Source organism: Anastrepha ludens, chromosome 6 (assembly GCF_028408465.1).
Source record: "Anastrepha ludens isolate Willacy chromosome 6, idAnaLude1.1, whole genome shotgun sequence".
NCBI classification, from domain to species: domain Eukaryota; kingdom Metazoa; phylum Arthropoda; class Insecta; order Diptera; family Tephritidae; genus Anastrepha; species Anastrepha ludens.
The window spans coordinates 34969478-34989101 of NC_071502.1; the positions used below are offsets into that span (position 1 = coordinate 34969478).

Sequence of the window (19624 nt, forward strand, 5' to 3'; positions counted from 1 at the left end):
TCGCTGCGATATGTCTATGTCGTCGTAAAGCTTATACAGCTCATCGTTCCATCGTCTGCGATATTCGCCGTTGCGATGTTGTCATCGTCCAAGCTTCTGCGCCATACGTTAGGACGGGCATGATGAGAGTCTTGTAGAGTGTTAGTTTTGTTCGTCGAGAGAGGACTTTACTGCTCAGTTGTCTACTTAGTCCAAAGTAGCACTTGTTGGCAAGAGAGATTCTACGTTGGATTTCAAGGCTGACATTGTTATCGGTGTTAATGCTGGTTCCTAAATAAACAACCTCGAAATTATAACTGTCTACAGTGACGTGGGTGAATATGGCGTTGGTCTACCCATAATTGGCGCGTACACCCTTTTTGGGTGTTTGGCCGAGCTCCTTCTCCTATTTGTGGCGGGCTTCTTGATGTAGTTCCTCAAATGATGTTGTTCCGACTCCGAATGGCAGATATTTTTACGAGGAGCTTTTTCATGGCAGAAATGCACTCGGAGGTTTGCCATTGCCTGTCGAGGGGCGACCGCTATTAGAAAATTGTTTTCTTAATTTTGGCTACGGCGGCCTTATGTTATCCTGCACTTATTTAAACTTTTTCACTACCGATTTCATAATTCTTTTTTTTTTGCGACCATATTTAAAACTTGTTTTTTGTATTGGTCCTGTGTAGGAATAAGATCTGGATCATCAATTTCCAAATTGCAATATTCCACCTCAAGTAACCGATTACTTACTCAAATAAAACCTGACCTTGCTCTCAGTCGAGCTTAATAAACAACAATAAATATTGAATAATAAAATAGCATTGGTCTTTATTTACTTTTCGCTGGATTTTCCTCCATTGCGCTGTGAAATTTTTTGTGTTCCTTTTATTTTGCTAGAGCTGAACAACAGATTGTCAACACATTGAGAGAGAGAATACAAAGTGGGCACCATCCGCAAACCGCTACTTTGCTCCTGACAAATTTGGCAGCAACGTCAGCATAGAAAATAAACAAACCTCTAAGAACAAAATTAGTTGTTTGTGGATCTTTCAGTGAATATTTTCATTTTGAAATTAAACAAAATAAAATAAATTAAGTTCCGTCCGTAAAATTGTGAAAGCACGGTTTCTCCGAACCTTATACGCTGCAGCTTTTGTGTACGGCATTTGTACGTTCCCAAATTGAGTATGCCATCTTCATTTGGTCTCCGTATTATTCGTCGTGCCAGGCTGCTAGAATTGAACCAATCCAAAAAGTATTTTTACATTTCGCGTTACGTAGTTTACGCTTTTCAAATCCTTTTCCTCCTATGAAGCGCGATGCTTATTGTTAAACTTAAAATCATTGCAGAACAAAAGAATAATTGAATCTTTGTATTTGATTTTTGATTTGATCCGTTGTGCTCTTGACACTGTCCGATGCTTCTTGAGAGGATTTTCTTTAATATTCCGGCCTGAGCTCTTCGTAGTTCGGAGTTTTTCTATGTTGGTCTCTCAAAATTCTTTATGGGCGAAATGCTCCTATTACTAGAGCCTTTATTGAGTTTAATAAAATCTCTAAATTCGTTGAGATAGATTTTTCACGTTCAAAATATCGCCTTTTGGAATTTTTGAATTTTTATTATAAATAGTTTATTTATATATGTAATTTTAATGCCTATTAACCTTGAAATACCCTATGATCAAAAAGTAAAGTGAAGGTGATGTTGACTGTTTTCTTCGATTGCCAAGGCGTAATGCACCTTGAGTACCTTCCATCGGGCCAGACAGTCAATAAAGAATATTATTTATCCGTTTTGAAGCGTTTGAGAGATGCTCTTCGTCACAAACATGATGATAACGCGCCATCGCACCGAGCCCAAATTGTGCTGGATTATTTGACCAAAAACCAAGTAAATACCATCGCGCACCGTATTCACCTGATATGGCTCCGTGCGACTTCTTTTTGTTTCCCAAGTTGAAGTTACTACTTCGTGGAAGGGGATTTCAGTTGATAGAGGAGATCAAAGAGAATGCGACGAAGGAGCTGAAGGCCATCCCTTCGTTGGCCTACCAGGGGTTCATGGAGGACTGGGTTAAACGTTGGCACATCTGTGTTGCTTCAGACGCGTAATATTTTGAAGAAGATAAAATAAAATTGCTTGAAATTTAACTCTGTTTTGTTTTATTTAAACATTCACGCTACTTTCTGATCATAGGGTATGTCTACTTAGCTCATAATAATCTATTAAATGGGCTCAATAAATAAATTAATAATAAAGCCTGCCAGCCAGTTCTGTTCCTTGAAAGATACAGAGAGAAAGATATTGAAAATAGTAAACGAACAAAAAACCAGTAAAACCTTGCAAATTTCACGAACTGCTGATAGTTTGCTTGCATTAAAAATGTAAAGTGAAATATAAGCATTCTTTGTTCTCCAAGCGCTTTCCGTAAAGTTCAAAATAGATTTACTTACTTCTTCCAATATATAAATTCTGAATTGTTACTTTTTCCAGCGTTAGATTACAATTTTCTGATTTGGTGTTTTAGATCCGCTGGCAAATTGCGGCGGGTAAACTTTTTTCCAGCAAAAACTATCAGCTTCCCCTCAAAATGAAATGGCATTTTGCTCTCTCAATTTCCGCTACTTTGCAGAAGTGTTGCTTACGCGAAAACTAAAGGCTGATAATTTTATAAAATTATCGCAAAACGTCAAAAATTATCAGGTGCGTGAATTCACTTAATGTTCGAATATGATTTTGAGCACATCTCTCCATCAGTTAGTTCGAGTAAAACATAGTGTAAAGTGCAATTTGGGACTACATTTTCGACTTAATATCGAGAGAAACTCGATTTCCAAAGCATATTCATAAACGTTGATTTCCAAAACATGGCCGTAGCCGAGCGGTGCCAGACATAAGTATTTTTGGGAGTTATGATAAAAATCACAAAAAAGTTTGTGTAACTTTTAATGAGTGTTAAATATTCTTAGTAAAAACTTTGATTTTGAAGAGAATTTTTCGGGGTTGCTCGGAAAAATTATCTCGAATACACTCCCAACAGTCTGGCTGTGCCCGGGTTCTAAACAGTCAAACGTCTTTGGCTTATCTGATTTTAAAATGAGCTTAAATTGCTACTTTAGACTCCCAAGCCGGTGGGACGTCTTCCAAACTGTGATGTAAGCTGTAGACAAACCAACAAACCTTACCATTTTTGTTCATAGTCAAGAAGCGAGCAAAGCTCTGGCCTCAACGCGCATCAATTCGAGATGTGTTAAAGAATGCAGGAGATCGCTCTCGCTTATCCAACAGCAGAGCACCACACTTTGTTGCGGATGAGTGCGCAAGGAAAGCTCTTGACCTTCAGCGAGGGGTAGAGAACATAAGCATTCCTTTAAACGAACTGTGCACTGCGATTGACTCAAGCGTAATCGCGAAAACCAATAGAAGGTGGACTCTGACTACTCACTGCAGGGTCTCCAAAGCGCTCTGGCCAAAAGTGATTCTGAAAAGAACAAAGTATCTGCTTGGACTCAACAGATCAACTACCAGTGTCCCCACAAGTGTTATAACGGCTAACTGCACTATTGGCACCCTAGCCAGTAGAATGGGTGTGCCTCAGTATGACATCTGCAGGAATTTTGGAGATGAAGATGAAGTTGAGTCGGTACAACACTACCTGTGCATGTCCTGCACTTCAAAGAAGCCGTGCCAAATATCTTGGCGATTATTTCCTTGAAGACCTGGGAAATTTGCAAAATGTCTCACTGGAGAGACTAGTAACCTTCGTAAAAAGATCCAAATGATTTAAGTAACTTAGTTAGGGGATGGAAATCAAAGCATTCAAAGCATATATTTAATATATTTATTTAAATTTGGAATTATTTTTAATAATACGACGTTAATGTTGAGAAAAATGAAAGTAAAATATTTTTTTTTATTAATAACATTAGACGTATTTATATATGTAAGTAATAGAAATGCGTTCCTGATAATATGCGATTAAAGTTCAGATGAATAATAATAAAATTTTAATTAAATACATTTCAACTCTTAATTATGTAGTGTAAATAAAATGCTATTGGAGAATTTTCCTAGTTCCAAGTATACCGCCATTAGCAACTGGCCAACACATTGTCTTCATCTGCAAACAATTAAAATAATCTATGTATTACATTTTTACATCAAGGCCTTATATGATAAATAACAACAATGCGTTCTTCTCATATTTCGTAATATTAATATATGTACATATGTATGTACTATACGAAGAAATAATACCTACCAACAGAATAGCATATAAAGCACCGATCGCCGATCCGGCGAATACGTCCGTCGGGTGATGCTGGTAATCGGAAACACGTGTCAACCCAGTATACCACGCGAACATAAGCAGCAGAAATTGAATGAAGTGTCGAAGCATCTTACATCTTCTCCAAGTCATGCGATTCTCTAAATAGATCTGAAGTGTAGCAACAAAAACAAAAACAAAAATATATTAATAACAATAAGAAGAGACAATAAAAACACTCAAGATTAGAGAGAACGCGTGGAGATTAAATTTTACCGTCATGTAAATCATAGTGAAGCAGGCAAAGCACGCATGAGAACTGGGAAAAGAGAGGTGCATTTGTTTTAGCATACGTGGAGTAGCATTTCCAGTGCAGGAGAACTCCTGCACATAACGACCTGCATTAAAAGCGTCATTACAAGTGGTACCGTCAGCCAAAACGGGTTGGCAGACCTGATGAGAAATAAAAAAACGAAGAATTTAGTCGTATTATAACATACATATACACACACACATACATACATAAACATATTTAGAAGTAACAATAAAATAGCTTTAGTTCTGACAGTTTTTCGGTATTTGGCCAAGCTCCTCCTCCTTTTTGTGGTGTGCGTCTTGATGTTGTTCCACAAATGAAGAGGCCTACAGTTTCAAGCCGACTCCGAACGGCAGATATTTTTTACGAGGAGTTTTTGCATGGCAGAAATACACTCGGAGGTTTGCGATTGCCTGCCGAGAGGCGACCGCTATTAGAAAAATGTTTTCCTTAATTTTGGTGTTTCACCGAGATTCGAACCAACGTTCTCTCTATGAAATCCGAATGGTGGTCACGCACAAAACCATTCGGCTACGGCGGCCGGTCATTAGATCATTAGTGGGGAGGGAAACTGCAACATATCTTATAAAAAGATTTGCAAGCATAATTTCTATGCTACTCTAAATCTATCTAATTTTTTACTAAAACCATCGCATCCGCCAACGAGCAGTCTAGCACATAGACAATGGAGTTAGGTTAATATCAGAGCATTGGGCTTAAAATACATTCTGCCGGTAAGTCTCATTAAGAACTTTCATAAACTAGTCCAAACCTGAATTCGATAATTTGTATTTTTAAATAAGACAAACCTTTACTATTTGTAATTTCGATTTTTGACAGAGTTTTAACTTGAACGGAAAAATTTTAACAAGTCACAGGAATAAAAATTAGTTTAACTGAAACATTTCTTCGATAAAAGAAGTTCAGTTCATATTTCTCCCACCAAGAGACAGAAATAATTGCTTGCAGAAGTATTTTTCTCAGACAGAAATTTTCATTTTTAAAGCTTTGTCCCAAACAAACAAACAAAATGTTATATGCAGCGACAGCAAATCTGTTATTGTAACCTTGCAGAACACTAATATGATAAGAAATATTGTAACGAAAAAAGACGCGATAAAAATTATATGGGTTCCTGGTCATGCTGGAATCAAGGATAACGAAGTCGCCGATGAGTGTGCAAATAGAGCATTGGTGCAGCCATTACATATTTAACCACCTGTATGTATCACACTACAAGATTGGGCCACCTATCAACCTTTTTTTTTTGTCAAGACAACGAGCAAGTACAGCACTCAGACAACTCTTGTGGTGCCGAGGAGCCAAGGCGTTCGCTTCTTACCACATCAGTGGTAAAACCATCAAACCAGATTCGAGCGAAGGCCGGGCAGACCCACAGTAAGTGGTCCGCCGTTTCATCCTCCTCTCCACATGCTGGGTAGAGTGCACTTTTACTGTACACTAAGATGCCTACCTTTTCCATGTGCTTCGCCCATAGAAAGTGGCTCGTCATCAGTCCAACCAACTGCCTACAGTCCCTTCTGCTTAATGACAGTAGGACCTGCGGCAGTCGGTCGGATGTGACAGATGACATCAGTTTTGTCCATCTGTAGCCTCTCTCAGCCTGCCAAGCTCGCTTGTGGGTTAAAGTAACCCGTTTACTAACCCTTTCAGCCATCAAGCAGAAGGGAGTGGTAGAACGGGCTTCGGGCCAAAGGAGTTGGTCTCAGAGCCCATCTTAGCTAAAGAGTCAGAGGTTTCGTTACCCGCGATACCCACGTGTATCGGGCCCATCTTATCATCAGTATATTATGTCTGTCGAAATAGTTCAGCCTGGGTTTACAGGCCTCAACTACCTTTAAAGTGGTTGAAGTGTCTTAGACTATGAGCGCAGCTTTGCTGTTGCTGCAGACACATACAGATCTGCCGCACCACCTGTTTTCCACAACAAAGTTCATTGCTTCTTGAACAGCATACACCTCCGCTGGAAACAAGGATGCGTACATTCCAATAGCAAAGAGTATTTTTGTCCCCCAATGTTATAAAGGTTGAGACTTATTTTCAATCTCTAGTTCAAACCAATATAAAATTTTATTTACAGAGCTCAACAGTTTATGTGCGATAACAAAATTAGCCATCACCAGCTATCAGTCCAAATCAAGAGCGTAAGCGAAAAATCTCTCCCAAAGAGCAGAAAAAGTTTAGAAAGGCAAAACATAGTCGAAGGCGAATCTATTCAAGGTGGTGGCATTCGAGCAACAATAACATTTTTTAAATTAGAACTGTCAAGGGAAAGAGAATAGAAGAATGAAATGGAAGACAAATAGATAAAATTAAATGACCGACAAATTCACAACTCAACAACAACTTTCCGTCATTCAGTTTTAATAGCATTCCTGAATTAAAAGCGAATGAAAGAAGAGGAAATCAACTACTCTAATCACACCACCTTCTATAGATGCGCCCTGTTACACGCTTACTTGGAAAAACCGGTAGAAGAAGAGAAAACAGTTGAGTTTGTTTACCAACTTTTGTGTTGTCCAAAAAAAGACTTTATATTTAAAACCCCGGTTTTTGTTGTTTTTATATTTTCTCGTTTCTTACTATAAGCTGCAACTTCAAAACCGGTGCAAGAGCAGAAGTGTACAGATTAAAGAAAAATAATCATTTGTGTACAAAAGCTCAGTGATATGTTTCGAGATTGATAATTTTTACTGGCTAAAATATCTCCAGCACAAAGTAAACGTGTCTCCAGCAGCTGCCACTTCGCTCTCTCAATTTTTATGTAATGCGCAATTTTTAGGTGTTACGCCTATTTGCAAAAATTAGGAATAACTGTTACAATGTTTTACTATGGTGCAAATATTTTTAAAGGTGTGGCCAATATCAAACCGTTAACCAGCTCTCAGTGAATTTGACAGAATCTGCTGATAGGCTGACGAACAGTGAATGTGTATACAAAAAAACTGAGATTGTGTTGGTGATATACGAAAAACGTCAACACGGTCTCCGCCTATGCGGGCAGAAATCGTCTGCCGAGGGCCCTGCGACGTGGCAGCCGAAGTTACTCGCACAATTTGGTTGATTCCCACAGCTAAAGGCCAAACCTGGTGAACCTATCATCCTTGAGCGTTTACTAATAATAATTTTTAATATAATAGTATTCATTTGCTATACTAAATTATTTGAGACTATTATCAGTTACATAATGTTGCTAATGTTAATAATGCTTTCAAACCAGGTGTCCGTCAGAGATCAATTCCCTTTTAGTTTTTTTAATAATGTCTTTTATGTTGGTTATGGTATGTTTTATGTTCTTGCTGTATAAACTTGTACATAAATGTCCATGCCTATGCTGATGTAACTCAATATTACACCTATCGAATTGTATAGGACTCGTTTAAGATTTATGTTATAGGGTGATCTTCGTATTATAAAGCCTTCTAACTCCGAGGTGGAGCTTAGGGCGTCCGAAGATTCGTTAGCATATTGTGTTTTAGGCAAGTAGGTTTCTAGCCTCCCTACCCTCGCTTGTTGATAGATAAATTATCCGCAACTCCAAGCAGGTGTTTGTCTGTTCTGGTCCGCGAATAATATTTTATTCCTCAATTACCCTGCATAATGCCGAGTCTTCCCCAATCAGCCGCCTAAGGACGCGTCCGATGGGAGACAGACAACAAATCCACAAAGTATAGAAAAGTATTATTATAAAGTGAGCTTAGTATAAGATGTTAATTATTTGTAAGGGATTGAATGGTCTTAGTTGTACAAAAATATGAAATAAACTTATATTCGCACATACTCGTATGTCTAGTTTAGTTTTACTTAAAAACCAACATTGTCATATTTAACTTACAGTGGAAAAATGTGGCCGCAAACGTCCAATTGTATACTTGGCGATATCCATTGTTAATTGACCTACACCGGAACCAAAAATCAAAAGCCCAATTTTTTTGTAGCACTCCACAATCCAGTCTGCAATTTCTAACCGCCCAATGTAATATCGTTCAAAAGTCTTATTGACCAGTCCATGACTTCTGTTGTAGTGTGAAACGAAGAACTCGACTGCCGTAATCTAAAAAATATTTGTTTATTAATTTTAGTTTTAGTATTTCTAATACATGCAAAGAGATATTTTTTTTTATAGTAGTTCTTTAGTTCTTCTTAAAAATGTCATCTAAAAGTATTTATTATCAAGGAAACAAAAACTGAGTTCTTATTTCTTTTTATTTCATTTTATTATTTTCATTTACGACTTTTGATTGGAATAAAATTTAAAAAATTATTTAGAGTAAAATCAAGGCGAATCTATTCAAGGCGATATCAGTAGAACAGCTGATTTAATTTTTTTTATTTGTCCTGGTTTACATTTTAATTTACATTTTATTTACATTTTAATTTGAAAATTGTGTAATTCAATCCTCAGCAATGCTTTGAAATAAATTATTTCTGTCAAAGCGAATTCATTCGCCTTAAAAATAATCAGTTCACTTTGACAATATGAAAGCAAAAACCAAAAACAAAATACCGTACATGCAAATTTTTTTTTTGTACTACTGCTTTCATACAAGTAGATTCCCTTGAAAAAAATCGTAGTAATGTTCACGAGAAAAAAACACCACTTTTAAATCATTCCTATTGCCTTAAAACGTTTGTTAAGTACAGCGTCTTGAAAGTCCATCTTCCATGAAATTTCTCTCTACATCTCCAGGATCTGTGTTCCTAGTGAGGTTGTAGCACCTTAGTCATGTCCTGTAGATATCGGCGACAGTCCAACCTACAGCTGCAGAAAACTAAGCTTTTTTGGTAATGTAAGATTGCCCTAATTTTTAAGCGCAATTTAATTTACTACAGGGCCTAGAGACAGGAAAAAAATTGAAAATTATTGTATTCTTAGAACTTCATTTGGTATATTTCTTAGCACCCCGCTTACGTCGATTGTACTACACAGTTCTTTGAAGTTTAGCTTTTTACAACCTCCCTTAGAAATATAATAGCAGCCTCCTACAAAGGCCGAAACATTAAATGGACAATATCAAGACGAATCTATTAAAGGTGGTGTTGGTAAATCAGCTGATTTGTTTTTTTTTTTTTTTCTTTCACTGTTTCCATGTGGTTGTTACTTTTCTACTTTATATACGCATTGTTTGTAAAATTTAAAACTATTTTAACCCTTTGGGGACGCGTGTTGGCATATAGCCGCCCAAATTAGTTCGTAGCTGCAAGGCTCGCGACGTCTGCCGTTCTGAACGATATGATACGCATAGGTATAGTAAAAGGGTCACACTTTCATTCAAAGGGGCCATTAGCGATGAAGTCTTATCTTCCTTATAATGTAAACTTACGATGTGAGACGACGGTAGTGTCTCTCAGTGTCACTGCCAGAGGAACCAGCAAGCTTTTTATATATTTTATATTTTATCCTACGCACGATGGCTAAGCGATCTAGAGATGATACGTTAGATAGTACAGTTCTGACAAATATTACTTTGAATCTGATAAGACGGAAGATGACGGCACTACTTCGTCAAGTGAAATCCGCGCAATAAGGGATCCCTTCAGGCATTTCAACATTAGCAGTGATAGCAGTTTGTTTATAATTATTTTTTGATTTTATGAAATTTTTTTCTTGTGTTTTTTTTTTAATTTTTTTTTCTTAGTTTTTATAACTTTGAACGTATTTATTTTCTTTACTGCGTACTCCAATACCTCTCGTCCTCAGCGACGCTCGCTGAGAAAAGGAGAAAGATGATGGGAACAGGAGAAGGGAAGGGTGATTAAATATTAGAAGTAGTTAGAAACTGCAGTTTTAAAACACTTTTGCTTGTTTTATGGGCTTTATTGTAGTTAGTTGGTATAGAATTCCATAGTTTACTGGCACTAACAAAGAACATGTAAAGGGTTTTCCAATAACAGATGTTATTTTGAATAGCCCGCTATTTCGGTAGATGTCAATTTGGAAGCTGTCGTTTTTTGATATTTGACGCACAACGACGCATTGAAATTATTAAAATTCACTATGAAAATGGTGAAAAATTAGCAGAGACGGTTCGTAAAACTCGAACATTTTTGGGTCATCATGAAGCACCTTGTCCGACTGCAATACATAAATTGGTAAAAAAATTCGAGCTGTTGGGACATGTTAGTGATGTGAAGAATAAAACCCGTCCACGTCGCTCAAGAACAGCCGAAAACATTGCTATTGTAGCCGAAAGTGTTGAAGAAAACACAGGTTTGTCCATTCCTCGTCGTTCTTTGGAATTAGGCATTCCACAAACGTCATTACACTGTATTTTGCATAAAGATTTGAGTCTTAAGGCCTAAAACAATTAACACAAGAACTCGTGCCTTTGCTGATTGGGTCGTTGGAATGCATGAAAATGACCCGAAATTCCATCGAAAAATCATCTTGAGTGATGAGGCCCCATTTCCATCTCGATGACTTCGTCAACAAACAAAATTGTCGGATCTGGGGCTCAGAAAATCCAAGAGTTATTGTTGAAAAGCCTCTCTATCCTCAACGTGTGACGGTTTGGTGCGGTTTACGGTCCGGCGTAGTCATTGGACCTTACTTTTTCGAAAATGAAGCTGGAGCAGCGGTGAATGGATTGCGCTTTCGAGAGATGATTAACGATTTTTTATGGCCGGAATTGGATGGTATTGATCTGGACAATGTTTATTTTCAACAAGACGGCGCTACGTGCCACACTAGCAATGAAACCACTGATCTTTTACGGGAATAACACCTCTTATTGAAAAACCTTTTATAAGTCGGAACAATCAGATTCAATGTTCGGTTGCACTGGCATTGTTTAATGTTTTTATACAGGTACAGTGGCTTTTGTGTATATATTAATTAGCTGCAAATAAAAACGGTAAAAAGTTGCTCTTTCTCTCTGCTAAAGGCACTATTTATCTTTAATTCAAATACCTCCTTAACTCAAACACCTCCTTAACCTCTAAAAACCACACAAAAGCGAACACAGTGGAAATACTCCAGCTGATCAGCGATTCTTGCCATTATACTCGTACTCGTTTTTTTCTTTTTTAAGTGATGTTTTTAATAGTCAAGGGGATTGGAAAAAAATATTTCCACGTCATCCAACATCCAATTCCTCTTATGCAAGGTGGCACAAAATTAATCATCCAATTATGTTTTTAAAGAACTTCTTTACTGAATAAAACCAACATTGCTTGTCTGTTTGTATGTATGCTGCAGCTGTCTAGTGCACAAGTGTCAAATATGATTGACGTACGAGGTCATTTGCAAAAATTATAAATCTTCCGATGGCGTGATTAATTTTGCGCCACTTTTTATATAATATATATACATGTATGATACATTCAAGTTTGATATGGAACGTTTTAGATTTTTACAACAACATTAACTGAGAACATATTCTCTTCTCAGCTGAAATACTCACGATTGATATTGGAACTATGAAACACATCACAAATAGCATCCAATTACTGACTGTACTTCGTTTGTACGGATGTTTTAAGGTTTTGTCATCGCAGAAAAATCCACGCTTGTAAGAGACGCCCCAAAGTTGAAATGCCAATACTGGTAGTGCCACTAAAAAAATTTAATTTTATTGTATCTATTCACATGAATGGATGTAACGAGGAAAGTATTTATGGATTATGGACAAATTATATGTATATACTAGGTTGTTCAATAAGTTTTGCGGTTGGATAGGAAAAACACAATTTTATGGTTTGAAATACACTTTATTATACACTTATTCCTACAAGATTCCAATTTAGGAAGTCCGTCCCTGAAGTGAGAAACTGGAAGAGCTGCGACGCTTCTACAACTGTTATGACCTCATCATTTCATGAGAAACGCTTTCCACACATGCGTTTTTTTTATGCATTGGGAGTGACTAGGGGCCGAATCTGGTGAATGCTGGATGATCCAACAATTCGAACTTAAATTCATAGATTTTAGCGATTGTCAAACTGATCTCGTGACGCGGTGCATTGTCCTGATGAAAAAGAAATTCTTTCTTATGCAAACTGGCTCTTTTTTCACGAATTTTTTCTTTCAGCTGTTCTAAAATTGAAAAATTGTTGTTTTACCAGTTTGCAAGTATTCCGCAAACAAAATTCCTTTCGCATCCCAAAGAACTGATGCTAACTGATGATGCTTCTTGGCCGATTTCTGGACACGAACTCGTTTCGGAGCCGAAGACCCAGTTTCACATCACTCTTTAACCTCTTGCTTTGATTTAGGGTCATGGTGATAGACCCAGGTCCCATTCATAGTGATGGATAGATACACAAAATCCAGTTTATTCTTTCAAAAAACACTCTAAATGTTGCTGAGAAAGTCACAGCCGAATTTGGTTTTGTTCCATTGTTAACAAATGCGGCTCCCATTGTGCACACAACTTTCTGAAACCAAATACTTCAGTCAAAGTATTGCTTACACTGCCCAATGAGATGCCTAGGGCTTCTATAAAATCTCTTTTAGTCACTCGGCGATTTTCCAATATGACATCCTGTATTTTTTCTACGATTTCTGGTGTTGTTGCTGTTTTCGGATGTCCTTGACGTGGATCGTCTTCAAGGCTTATACGCATCTTTCTACTGTACTAATTGATGGTGAAAAGTCCTTCTACACCTTCAATATTCGGTCATAAATTTCCTTTGCACAAAATAGTGACAATAAATGGTTAGTACACAAAGAAAGAATTGATAGATTGAAATGAAACTTCACAAACGTTTATATGAAGAGTATACCAGCATAGCAAAGAAAAAATGTAGACTAGTAGCAAACCCCTCTCTTATCGATCCGCAAAACTTATTGAATAACCTAGTATTTCACCGCCCAACACCGTCCACTTCTTCCATTAGGTGCGTGCGTTGTGCCAAGTGAGCCCGTATCAATAAAAACTAATAAATTATCATAAAGTAACTTTCAGTCCTTTTTAGTAAATATTCGCATTCGCAGACAATAACCCATGAATTATATTTAATTAAACGAATTCCTCTTACGCATTGCAAAGATCAATTAGAATAACTGGAATCATAAACCCAAATACTACGACGCATTGCACTGTTTACTGCAAGACCGTCATAACTCGAAAAGGCAAATATCTTTTGTCGACTCTGTCAAAGAGCTTTGAGGGAGGAGGAACTACAAACCAATTTCTAAAACTCAGACTCAAAACTTTTCGGAAAAGCGGTTAAAGAAATCTTATATCAGAATCATCACGGTATTGTCCATGGACGTTCTGCAACCAACAATCTGGCAGTATTTTCCTAATTTTACATTCCAAATTCGCATACGACATCTAGACTGGTTTTTCAAAAGCTTTCCTACCCTACTGACTCGCAAGACATTGTATATGTAAGTAAAGGGTGATCAATTTAGAGGTATCGAATTTTGATTTGTAATAAAACAACGAAAATTCAAATTAATTGGGCAATCTTTATTATTTTTGTATAGAACCACTCATGAAATTTATTGTTTTAAGGTGATCCCTTTCAAATGTTGGCCGCTGCGCTTTATTCGGCCATCCGTAACACCAATTTTGAATGACTCGCTGGAGGACTACCATCGGCATCTCGTGAATAACTTTAGTAATGTTGGCTTCCAATGCCTCAATAGGGGCTGGTTTATCCACAAAGCATTTGGACTGTACATACCCCTACAAATAAAAGGCCAAGGGTGTGATATCACACGATCTTTATGGCCAATCCACATCGAAACGACGGCGCAGTAAATTCATTATTTCACGGGCTGTATGGCTGTATGACAAGCAGTGCCGTCCGCCGTCTTGTTGCAGCCAATAGAACAAAATTTTGTGGAGATCACGGAATTCAATTTTCGACATCAAAAAGTCGTTTATCATGGCGTGATAGCGTTCGTCATTCAGTGTTACATTGGCGATAGCCTCGTCTTTGAAGAAATATGAACCGATGATTCCTCCAACCCATAGGCCGCTCGAAATGGTTGCTTTCAATGGATGTAATGGCTGCTCTTGAATGGCTTAGGGTTGCTTTTCAGCCTAAATGTGGCAATTATGCTTATTGACGTAGCCATTAAGCCAAACATCGCTGAACATCATAAGTTGGCCTGAGCGCGCGATGAACACTTTTCACAGAGCGTCGATTTTCGTAATATCATATAGTACAATTGCACGATTTTTAAACGTTGTCGAGGGTTAGGTCTTTCCATGATGAAATATCAATAAATACTGAAAAAATTTTGTATTTACTTTGACAGTAGTCACGTGTGATCTGTTTAAAAAAAACATCCATTGGGAGAAGTACCTCCAATCTGATCACCCTTTATAAATGAACTAAAAATTATATAAAAAGTATACAAAAAAATTTCCCAGCCTCATAGAATTAGTATTGATTGATAAGTTTTGCATTGAAAAATTTAAGTTTTTAAATTTACGTCAAGCGAAAACGGTTGTAGTCGAATCGCGGTGAGCCGGCGCAAAAAGTGATTTGATATGCGTTTGGTGGGGTTGGCAGGGGTCATCTAGTATGAACCGCTTATAGCATCAAACTCTTAATTCGGGCAGATACTGTCAAAAATTTAGCCATGTGAAGTAAGCAATCGCCCAGAAGTGGCCAGCTTTAGAAAGTAGGAGCAGAGGAATTCGATAGTGGCTCGCAGGAAACTCAGAAACTCAGTTAGCTTAGTTGGTAAGTTCTTATGCTTCAAGCTTGAGAAAATCAAATGTACCAGTTTATTGCCAATAGGGACGAGAATCTAATGCTAAATCGGATTATTCTACCTATGCTAAATAAAATAATGACTGACTGAGGCATGATAAAAAATAATAAGAAATTATAGAAATGAACTGCTTGCACAAAAACAATATACCGTTATGGATTCAAATAAAGTAATAAAAATCGGATCGCAGATTGCTTTAAATTTTGTATTTTAGTTGAAATAAAACATAAACCAACAATTACTTCAGCATACTTCCACAAAAATCAAGCCTTTGGAGTTATGCCGGTTTCGCAGTAAAATTACACAGAGTATGATTATTAACACATATGTAACTCACTCACCACATGCCAGAATCATTAGATCCGATCCAATGCGACAGCAAATTTTTCCCACTCCATTTCGGTAATCCGTTTTTGTTATTTTCGTAAGCCCACTTGAGCCACCACCATCGTTCATGAAACCGGGGAATGGCAAAGCCAAGTTATTGTTGTTTTTATATTGAGTGTTGTTGATTGGCAGTGGCGGAGATCTCGTCGCTGTTGTATCAACCTTTGCTATCTGTGTATTTCGTATATGGAGCACCGATGTTTGAGGAACACCCGCTTGTAGCGTCGGCGATGAAGGCTCACTGTTACTACTCTGACTCTCCAGTCGTTGCAGCAGTGCCGCGTCAGAAATGCTCGTCGGTCGTAAGCTGTTCATTTTTTCATTAATATCACCTCAGAATCGCGATGGCAAAATATTCTGGACTCTTTATGCAGCCGACGTGCGCCCTAAATAAGCTGAATAGAAAGCTGATACCTCGGCAAGGCAGAAAATTTAAATATTACATACAGTTTTTTTTTGTTTCTAAATCTTCAAAGTTATTCTCGAAAGAGTGATCAAAAATAGTTGAATGCATTTAATGTTTTAGTGAAAAAATTTCAAAAACTAATAATTTCACCCCCAAAAAATGTATGCACATATTATATATATATATTCAAGTCTTATGTACACTTATTTGCTCACAAAAATATTTATTTGCATAATAACCACAATTCTGCGGTCAATCATAAGAACCAGGTTCGAACAGTTTCTTATAAATCCAATTTAACAAAAGTCAGCTTAAGGTGTGCACAAATAGCCTAGAGATAACAAATTAAAGGGGCCATAAAAAAATTAAAATGACTAACTTTTACAAACACAGCTGGGGGTATACTCTTGGATAGGTGTACTTTCAGAAATTACAAATGAATCCCCGTTCGTTTTTGGGAAGTCGCATAGTTATCTACAAGGTGGCGCAAAATTAATCACCCTATCGTAAGACGTTATAATTCTTTCAAAAGGCGTCGTGCGTCAATCATATTTGGCACTTGTGCACTAGACAGCTGCAGCATACATACAAATAGACAAGCAATAAGGCGCTGTGCTCTGCAAGAGAGTGGAATAATTAGGTCTGTTCATTTAAAAATTATTATAAATTGACAGTAATTCAATTTACGAGAATTCGCTCTTAAAGAAAATAATATCAGATAAAGTTCATGAATGCATAACCAGTAACAATTTGCAAGTTTTGCAAACAGCTGATTACTTAAAATTGTTGGCGGGGAAAAATCACAAATCATTTTTTCAGTTGAGGTACTCCGTATTAAATAAAAAAAAATAAAGCAAATAAAATGTAAAATACGAACTTAGTTTCACATGGTTTTTTTTCACAATAATTTGTTACATTTCATGATCGCAAGCAGATGAAGAACATTCCATTAGCAATTGAATTTTTGTGACAATCACAGCTTTCTTCATATTTTCCTTGCTTCCGTCTATGCATGTACAAATGTATGTATGAATGTATGCATTTATACATTGCCAAATTAGTTAATAACTAAGAAGTAAAGCATAAAACATGAAAGACACCCGCACTGCTTTCGATTGGAATTTCGCAGACTGCAGCTATGGTGACTGCAGACTTTGGTTCAGAAGTGCATACATACATACATTGGCCGATTTATACTTAATGTATGACTTCAAATAAACTATATATAAAATATATTTACTTGTATTCTCCACTTTAATCACAATTTTTATTTAAATTTAGAACTTTGACTCAATTCGCAAATTTTACTTCGTGTTTATTTTTACTTTGCGATCAGCTGTTTTTCTCACTTGCTAATTCTTACAAGTAAAAATGTATTCAGTAAAAAATTGCATTTTCCCCTCCCATTTTGCTCTCTCAATTTCCCCTACTTTGCAAGTTTTTTGGATACATGAACAGCAAAACTTTATAGTCTGTAACAATTGTTGATAATTTGTTCCGCAACTATTACAAATTGTTTGCTTCATGCACAGGCCTATTGTGTCGATTATTTTGACGCGCTTCCTGGTCGCTTAATCTCCCGTTTTGGCATGGCCAACAAGATCGCCCGATTTAAGCTCCCTTGACTTATTTCTTTGGGGATACTTGAAGTCGCGAGTTTATGAAAAGAAGTATCAGACAATCGCAGCTCTTAAAGAGAATATTGGACAGGAATGCGAACACTTATCACCGGAAACCTGGCGGAGAGTCATAGAAAATGTGATAGAACGGCTACAAATGTGTATCAGCGGCACCCACTTGTCGGATATTATCTTCGCCACTTAACTGAATGAATTTTAAAGGTTCAAATAAATAATTTATCACTCACTTTTTTTTTATTTAGTAATAAAGTTATTCAAGTAGGTGATTAGTTTTGCGCCATATTGTATTACTAGTACTTTACGACCACAAGAATTTTTTTGCTTTTATGAAAAACAACGCCACGCTTTTAACTCTAATTTGAATTATTCTATTTGTATCTTAATTTTTGTTATAATTCTGTTCTGAGGTAGTTGACTATGACTGATCGTTCGATTTGCTATTACTTCATTATAGGCCCCTTTGTCATTAAAATTTATCTTCTACTTTTTAGTTCGATTAGCAATAAAAGCGTGTTTTTTAGTTTTTTTAAACTATTTTTTATTTTTTAATAAGATGGCTTATAGGATGCTTAAACACAAGTCTCAGATGTTTTTTTATCTTATGCGATTTAATTTATTCAGTTCGAATGCCTCTGACAGACTCTGGTCTGCACGCCGATCGATTTTCTTTTTTACACTTTAACTTGGACGACTCTGGCAAACAATCAGATTAAGAAACAGTACACAACATTTTTTCTCGCTATATTGTCAATAATATTATAAAAAAGGTATTTATTTATCAATCATCAAAGAGAAAACATTTCTTGTTTAAAATCCTTTTTCACTGTTCACAAACCATAATACCACCTTAAATAAATATTTGATTTTTCCGTTAAACCATAAGCAAATATTACCCGTTAGGTCGATGAGCTGCAGTATTTATTTATTAACTAGTACAAAAAGGAGAAACATTCTCGTACACACACACATATGTACGCATGTACGGATGGCAGGAGGAATTTGGTTCAGAAACAAATTTGTATGTCTGTCTTGCTAAACAGAATTATTGAAATTGTTTAAGTAAATTACTTGCGCTCTACACACATACGCATGTATATGTATGTATGCGCGCACATACGTATATGTATACCAATACATTTATTTTCGTAATCATACCAATAACTTGATGAATTTAAGTGGCAATAACTTGAGGTAAATTATGTGTTTTTCATATGAAACGTTAAAAAAATCGAACACGCGTATTTTTGCACCTTTAGAAATCAAAATATTTTCCTAATGCAGGTAAATATTTTTAATGAATACATGTATGTATGTCTGTTTATGCACCCAATCTGCGGCAAGGCAAAATTGAAGGCAGCTTGTTTGAAAGTAGGCTGGTTTTAATGCTTCTGTTTGTTTATACATACATACATACATACTTATACGTGCATATGTATGTATGTACCAAATACGTGCATTTGTTGTTTTTGTTTTTACGGCAGGACTTTGTAAAAGATAGAACACTTTTTATAGGAGATTAGAATATTGGCGCTACCGCAGTAAATTCCAAAATTTAAAAAAGCTTCCGTCGGATTTTACATAAAATCTCTCTCCATTAGATATTGCCATTAAATTATTTGAGTTTAGCCAGATTCACTTTTTCAATTTTTGCTCGCCTCTATTTGTATTTATTTTCAATTCTTGACGTAAATTACGAACAGGACTTTCAAAGAACAAAAGCACAAACGAACAGACGAACAAATCAACAAATCAACTGTGACAACACAACACACAAAAGCAACTGCCTTCTGATAGCTGCGAAATTCCTATTCATTAAAATAAATTGTTGCTTTTGGAGGCAAGATCAAATACTGGGGTTGATGCCACAACATGTTTTCATTGTAGCATGTTTCCCGCTGCGATTGTTGGCAACAAGTTGCTAGAAACTATTCT

At 36.6% G+C, this 19624-nt stretch overlaps 1 protein-coding gene across 3 annotated transcripts; it reads right to left on the reverse strand.

Moving 5' to 3' along the window:
- Positions 1-3922: 3922 nt before the first annotated feature.
- On the reverse strand, positions 3923-19456 carry LOC128867959 (putative phosphatidate phosphatase). Of its 3 annotated transcripts, none has more exons than XM_054109601.1 (7): positions 19227-19456; positions 15601-16041; positions 11988-12139; positions 8420-8638; positions 4524-4700; positions 4242-4418; positions 3923-4100 (listed from the first exon to the last, which is right to left on the reverse strand). In XM_054109601.1, exons 2-7 carry the CDS (start codon positions 15959-15961, stop codon positions 4035-4037), a joined length of 1152 nt encoding a protein of 383 aa, XP_053965576.1. In that variant the 5' UTR covers positions 15962-16041; positions 19227-19456; the 3' UTR covers positions 3923-4034. The 3 variants fall into 3 exon arrangements, with proteins under 3 accessions (XP_053965576.1, XP_053965575.1, XP_053965574.1); XM_054109600.1 differs by having other exon boundaries at positions 15601-16053; XM_054109599.1 differs by having other exon boundaries at positions 18586-19456.
- Positions 19457-19624: the final 168 nt, after the last annotated feature.

Excerpts from the sequence above, each read along its gene's own strand:
- LOC128867959 (XM_054109601.1), bottom strand. The coding sequence starts at position 15,961 with ATGAACAGCTTACGACCGACGAGCATTTCTGACGCGGCACTGCTGCAA. Across the intron at positions 8,639-11,987 it reads TCATAGTTCCAATATCAATC|ATTACGGCAGTCGAGTTCTT; the intron begins GTGAGTATTTCA and ends AATATTTTTTAG. Across the intron at positions 4,701-8,419 it reads TGCGGCCACATTTTTCCACT|GTCTGCCAACCCGTTTTGGC; the intron begins GTAAGTTAAATA and ends ATTTCTCATCAG.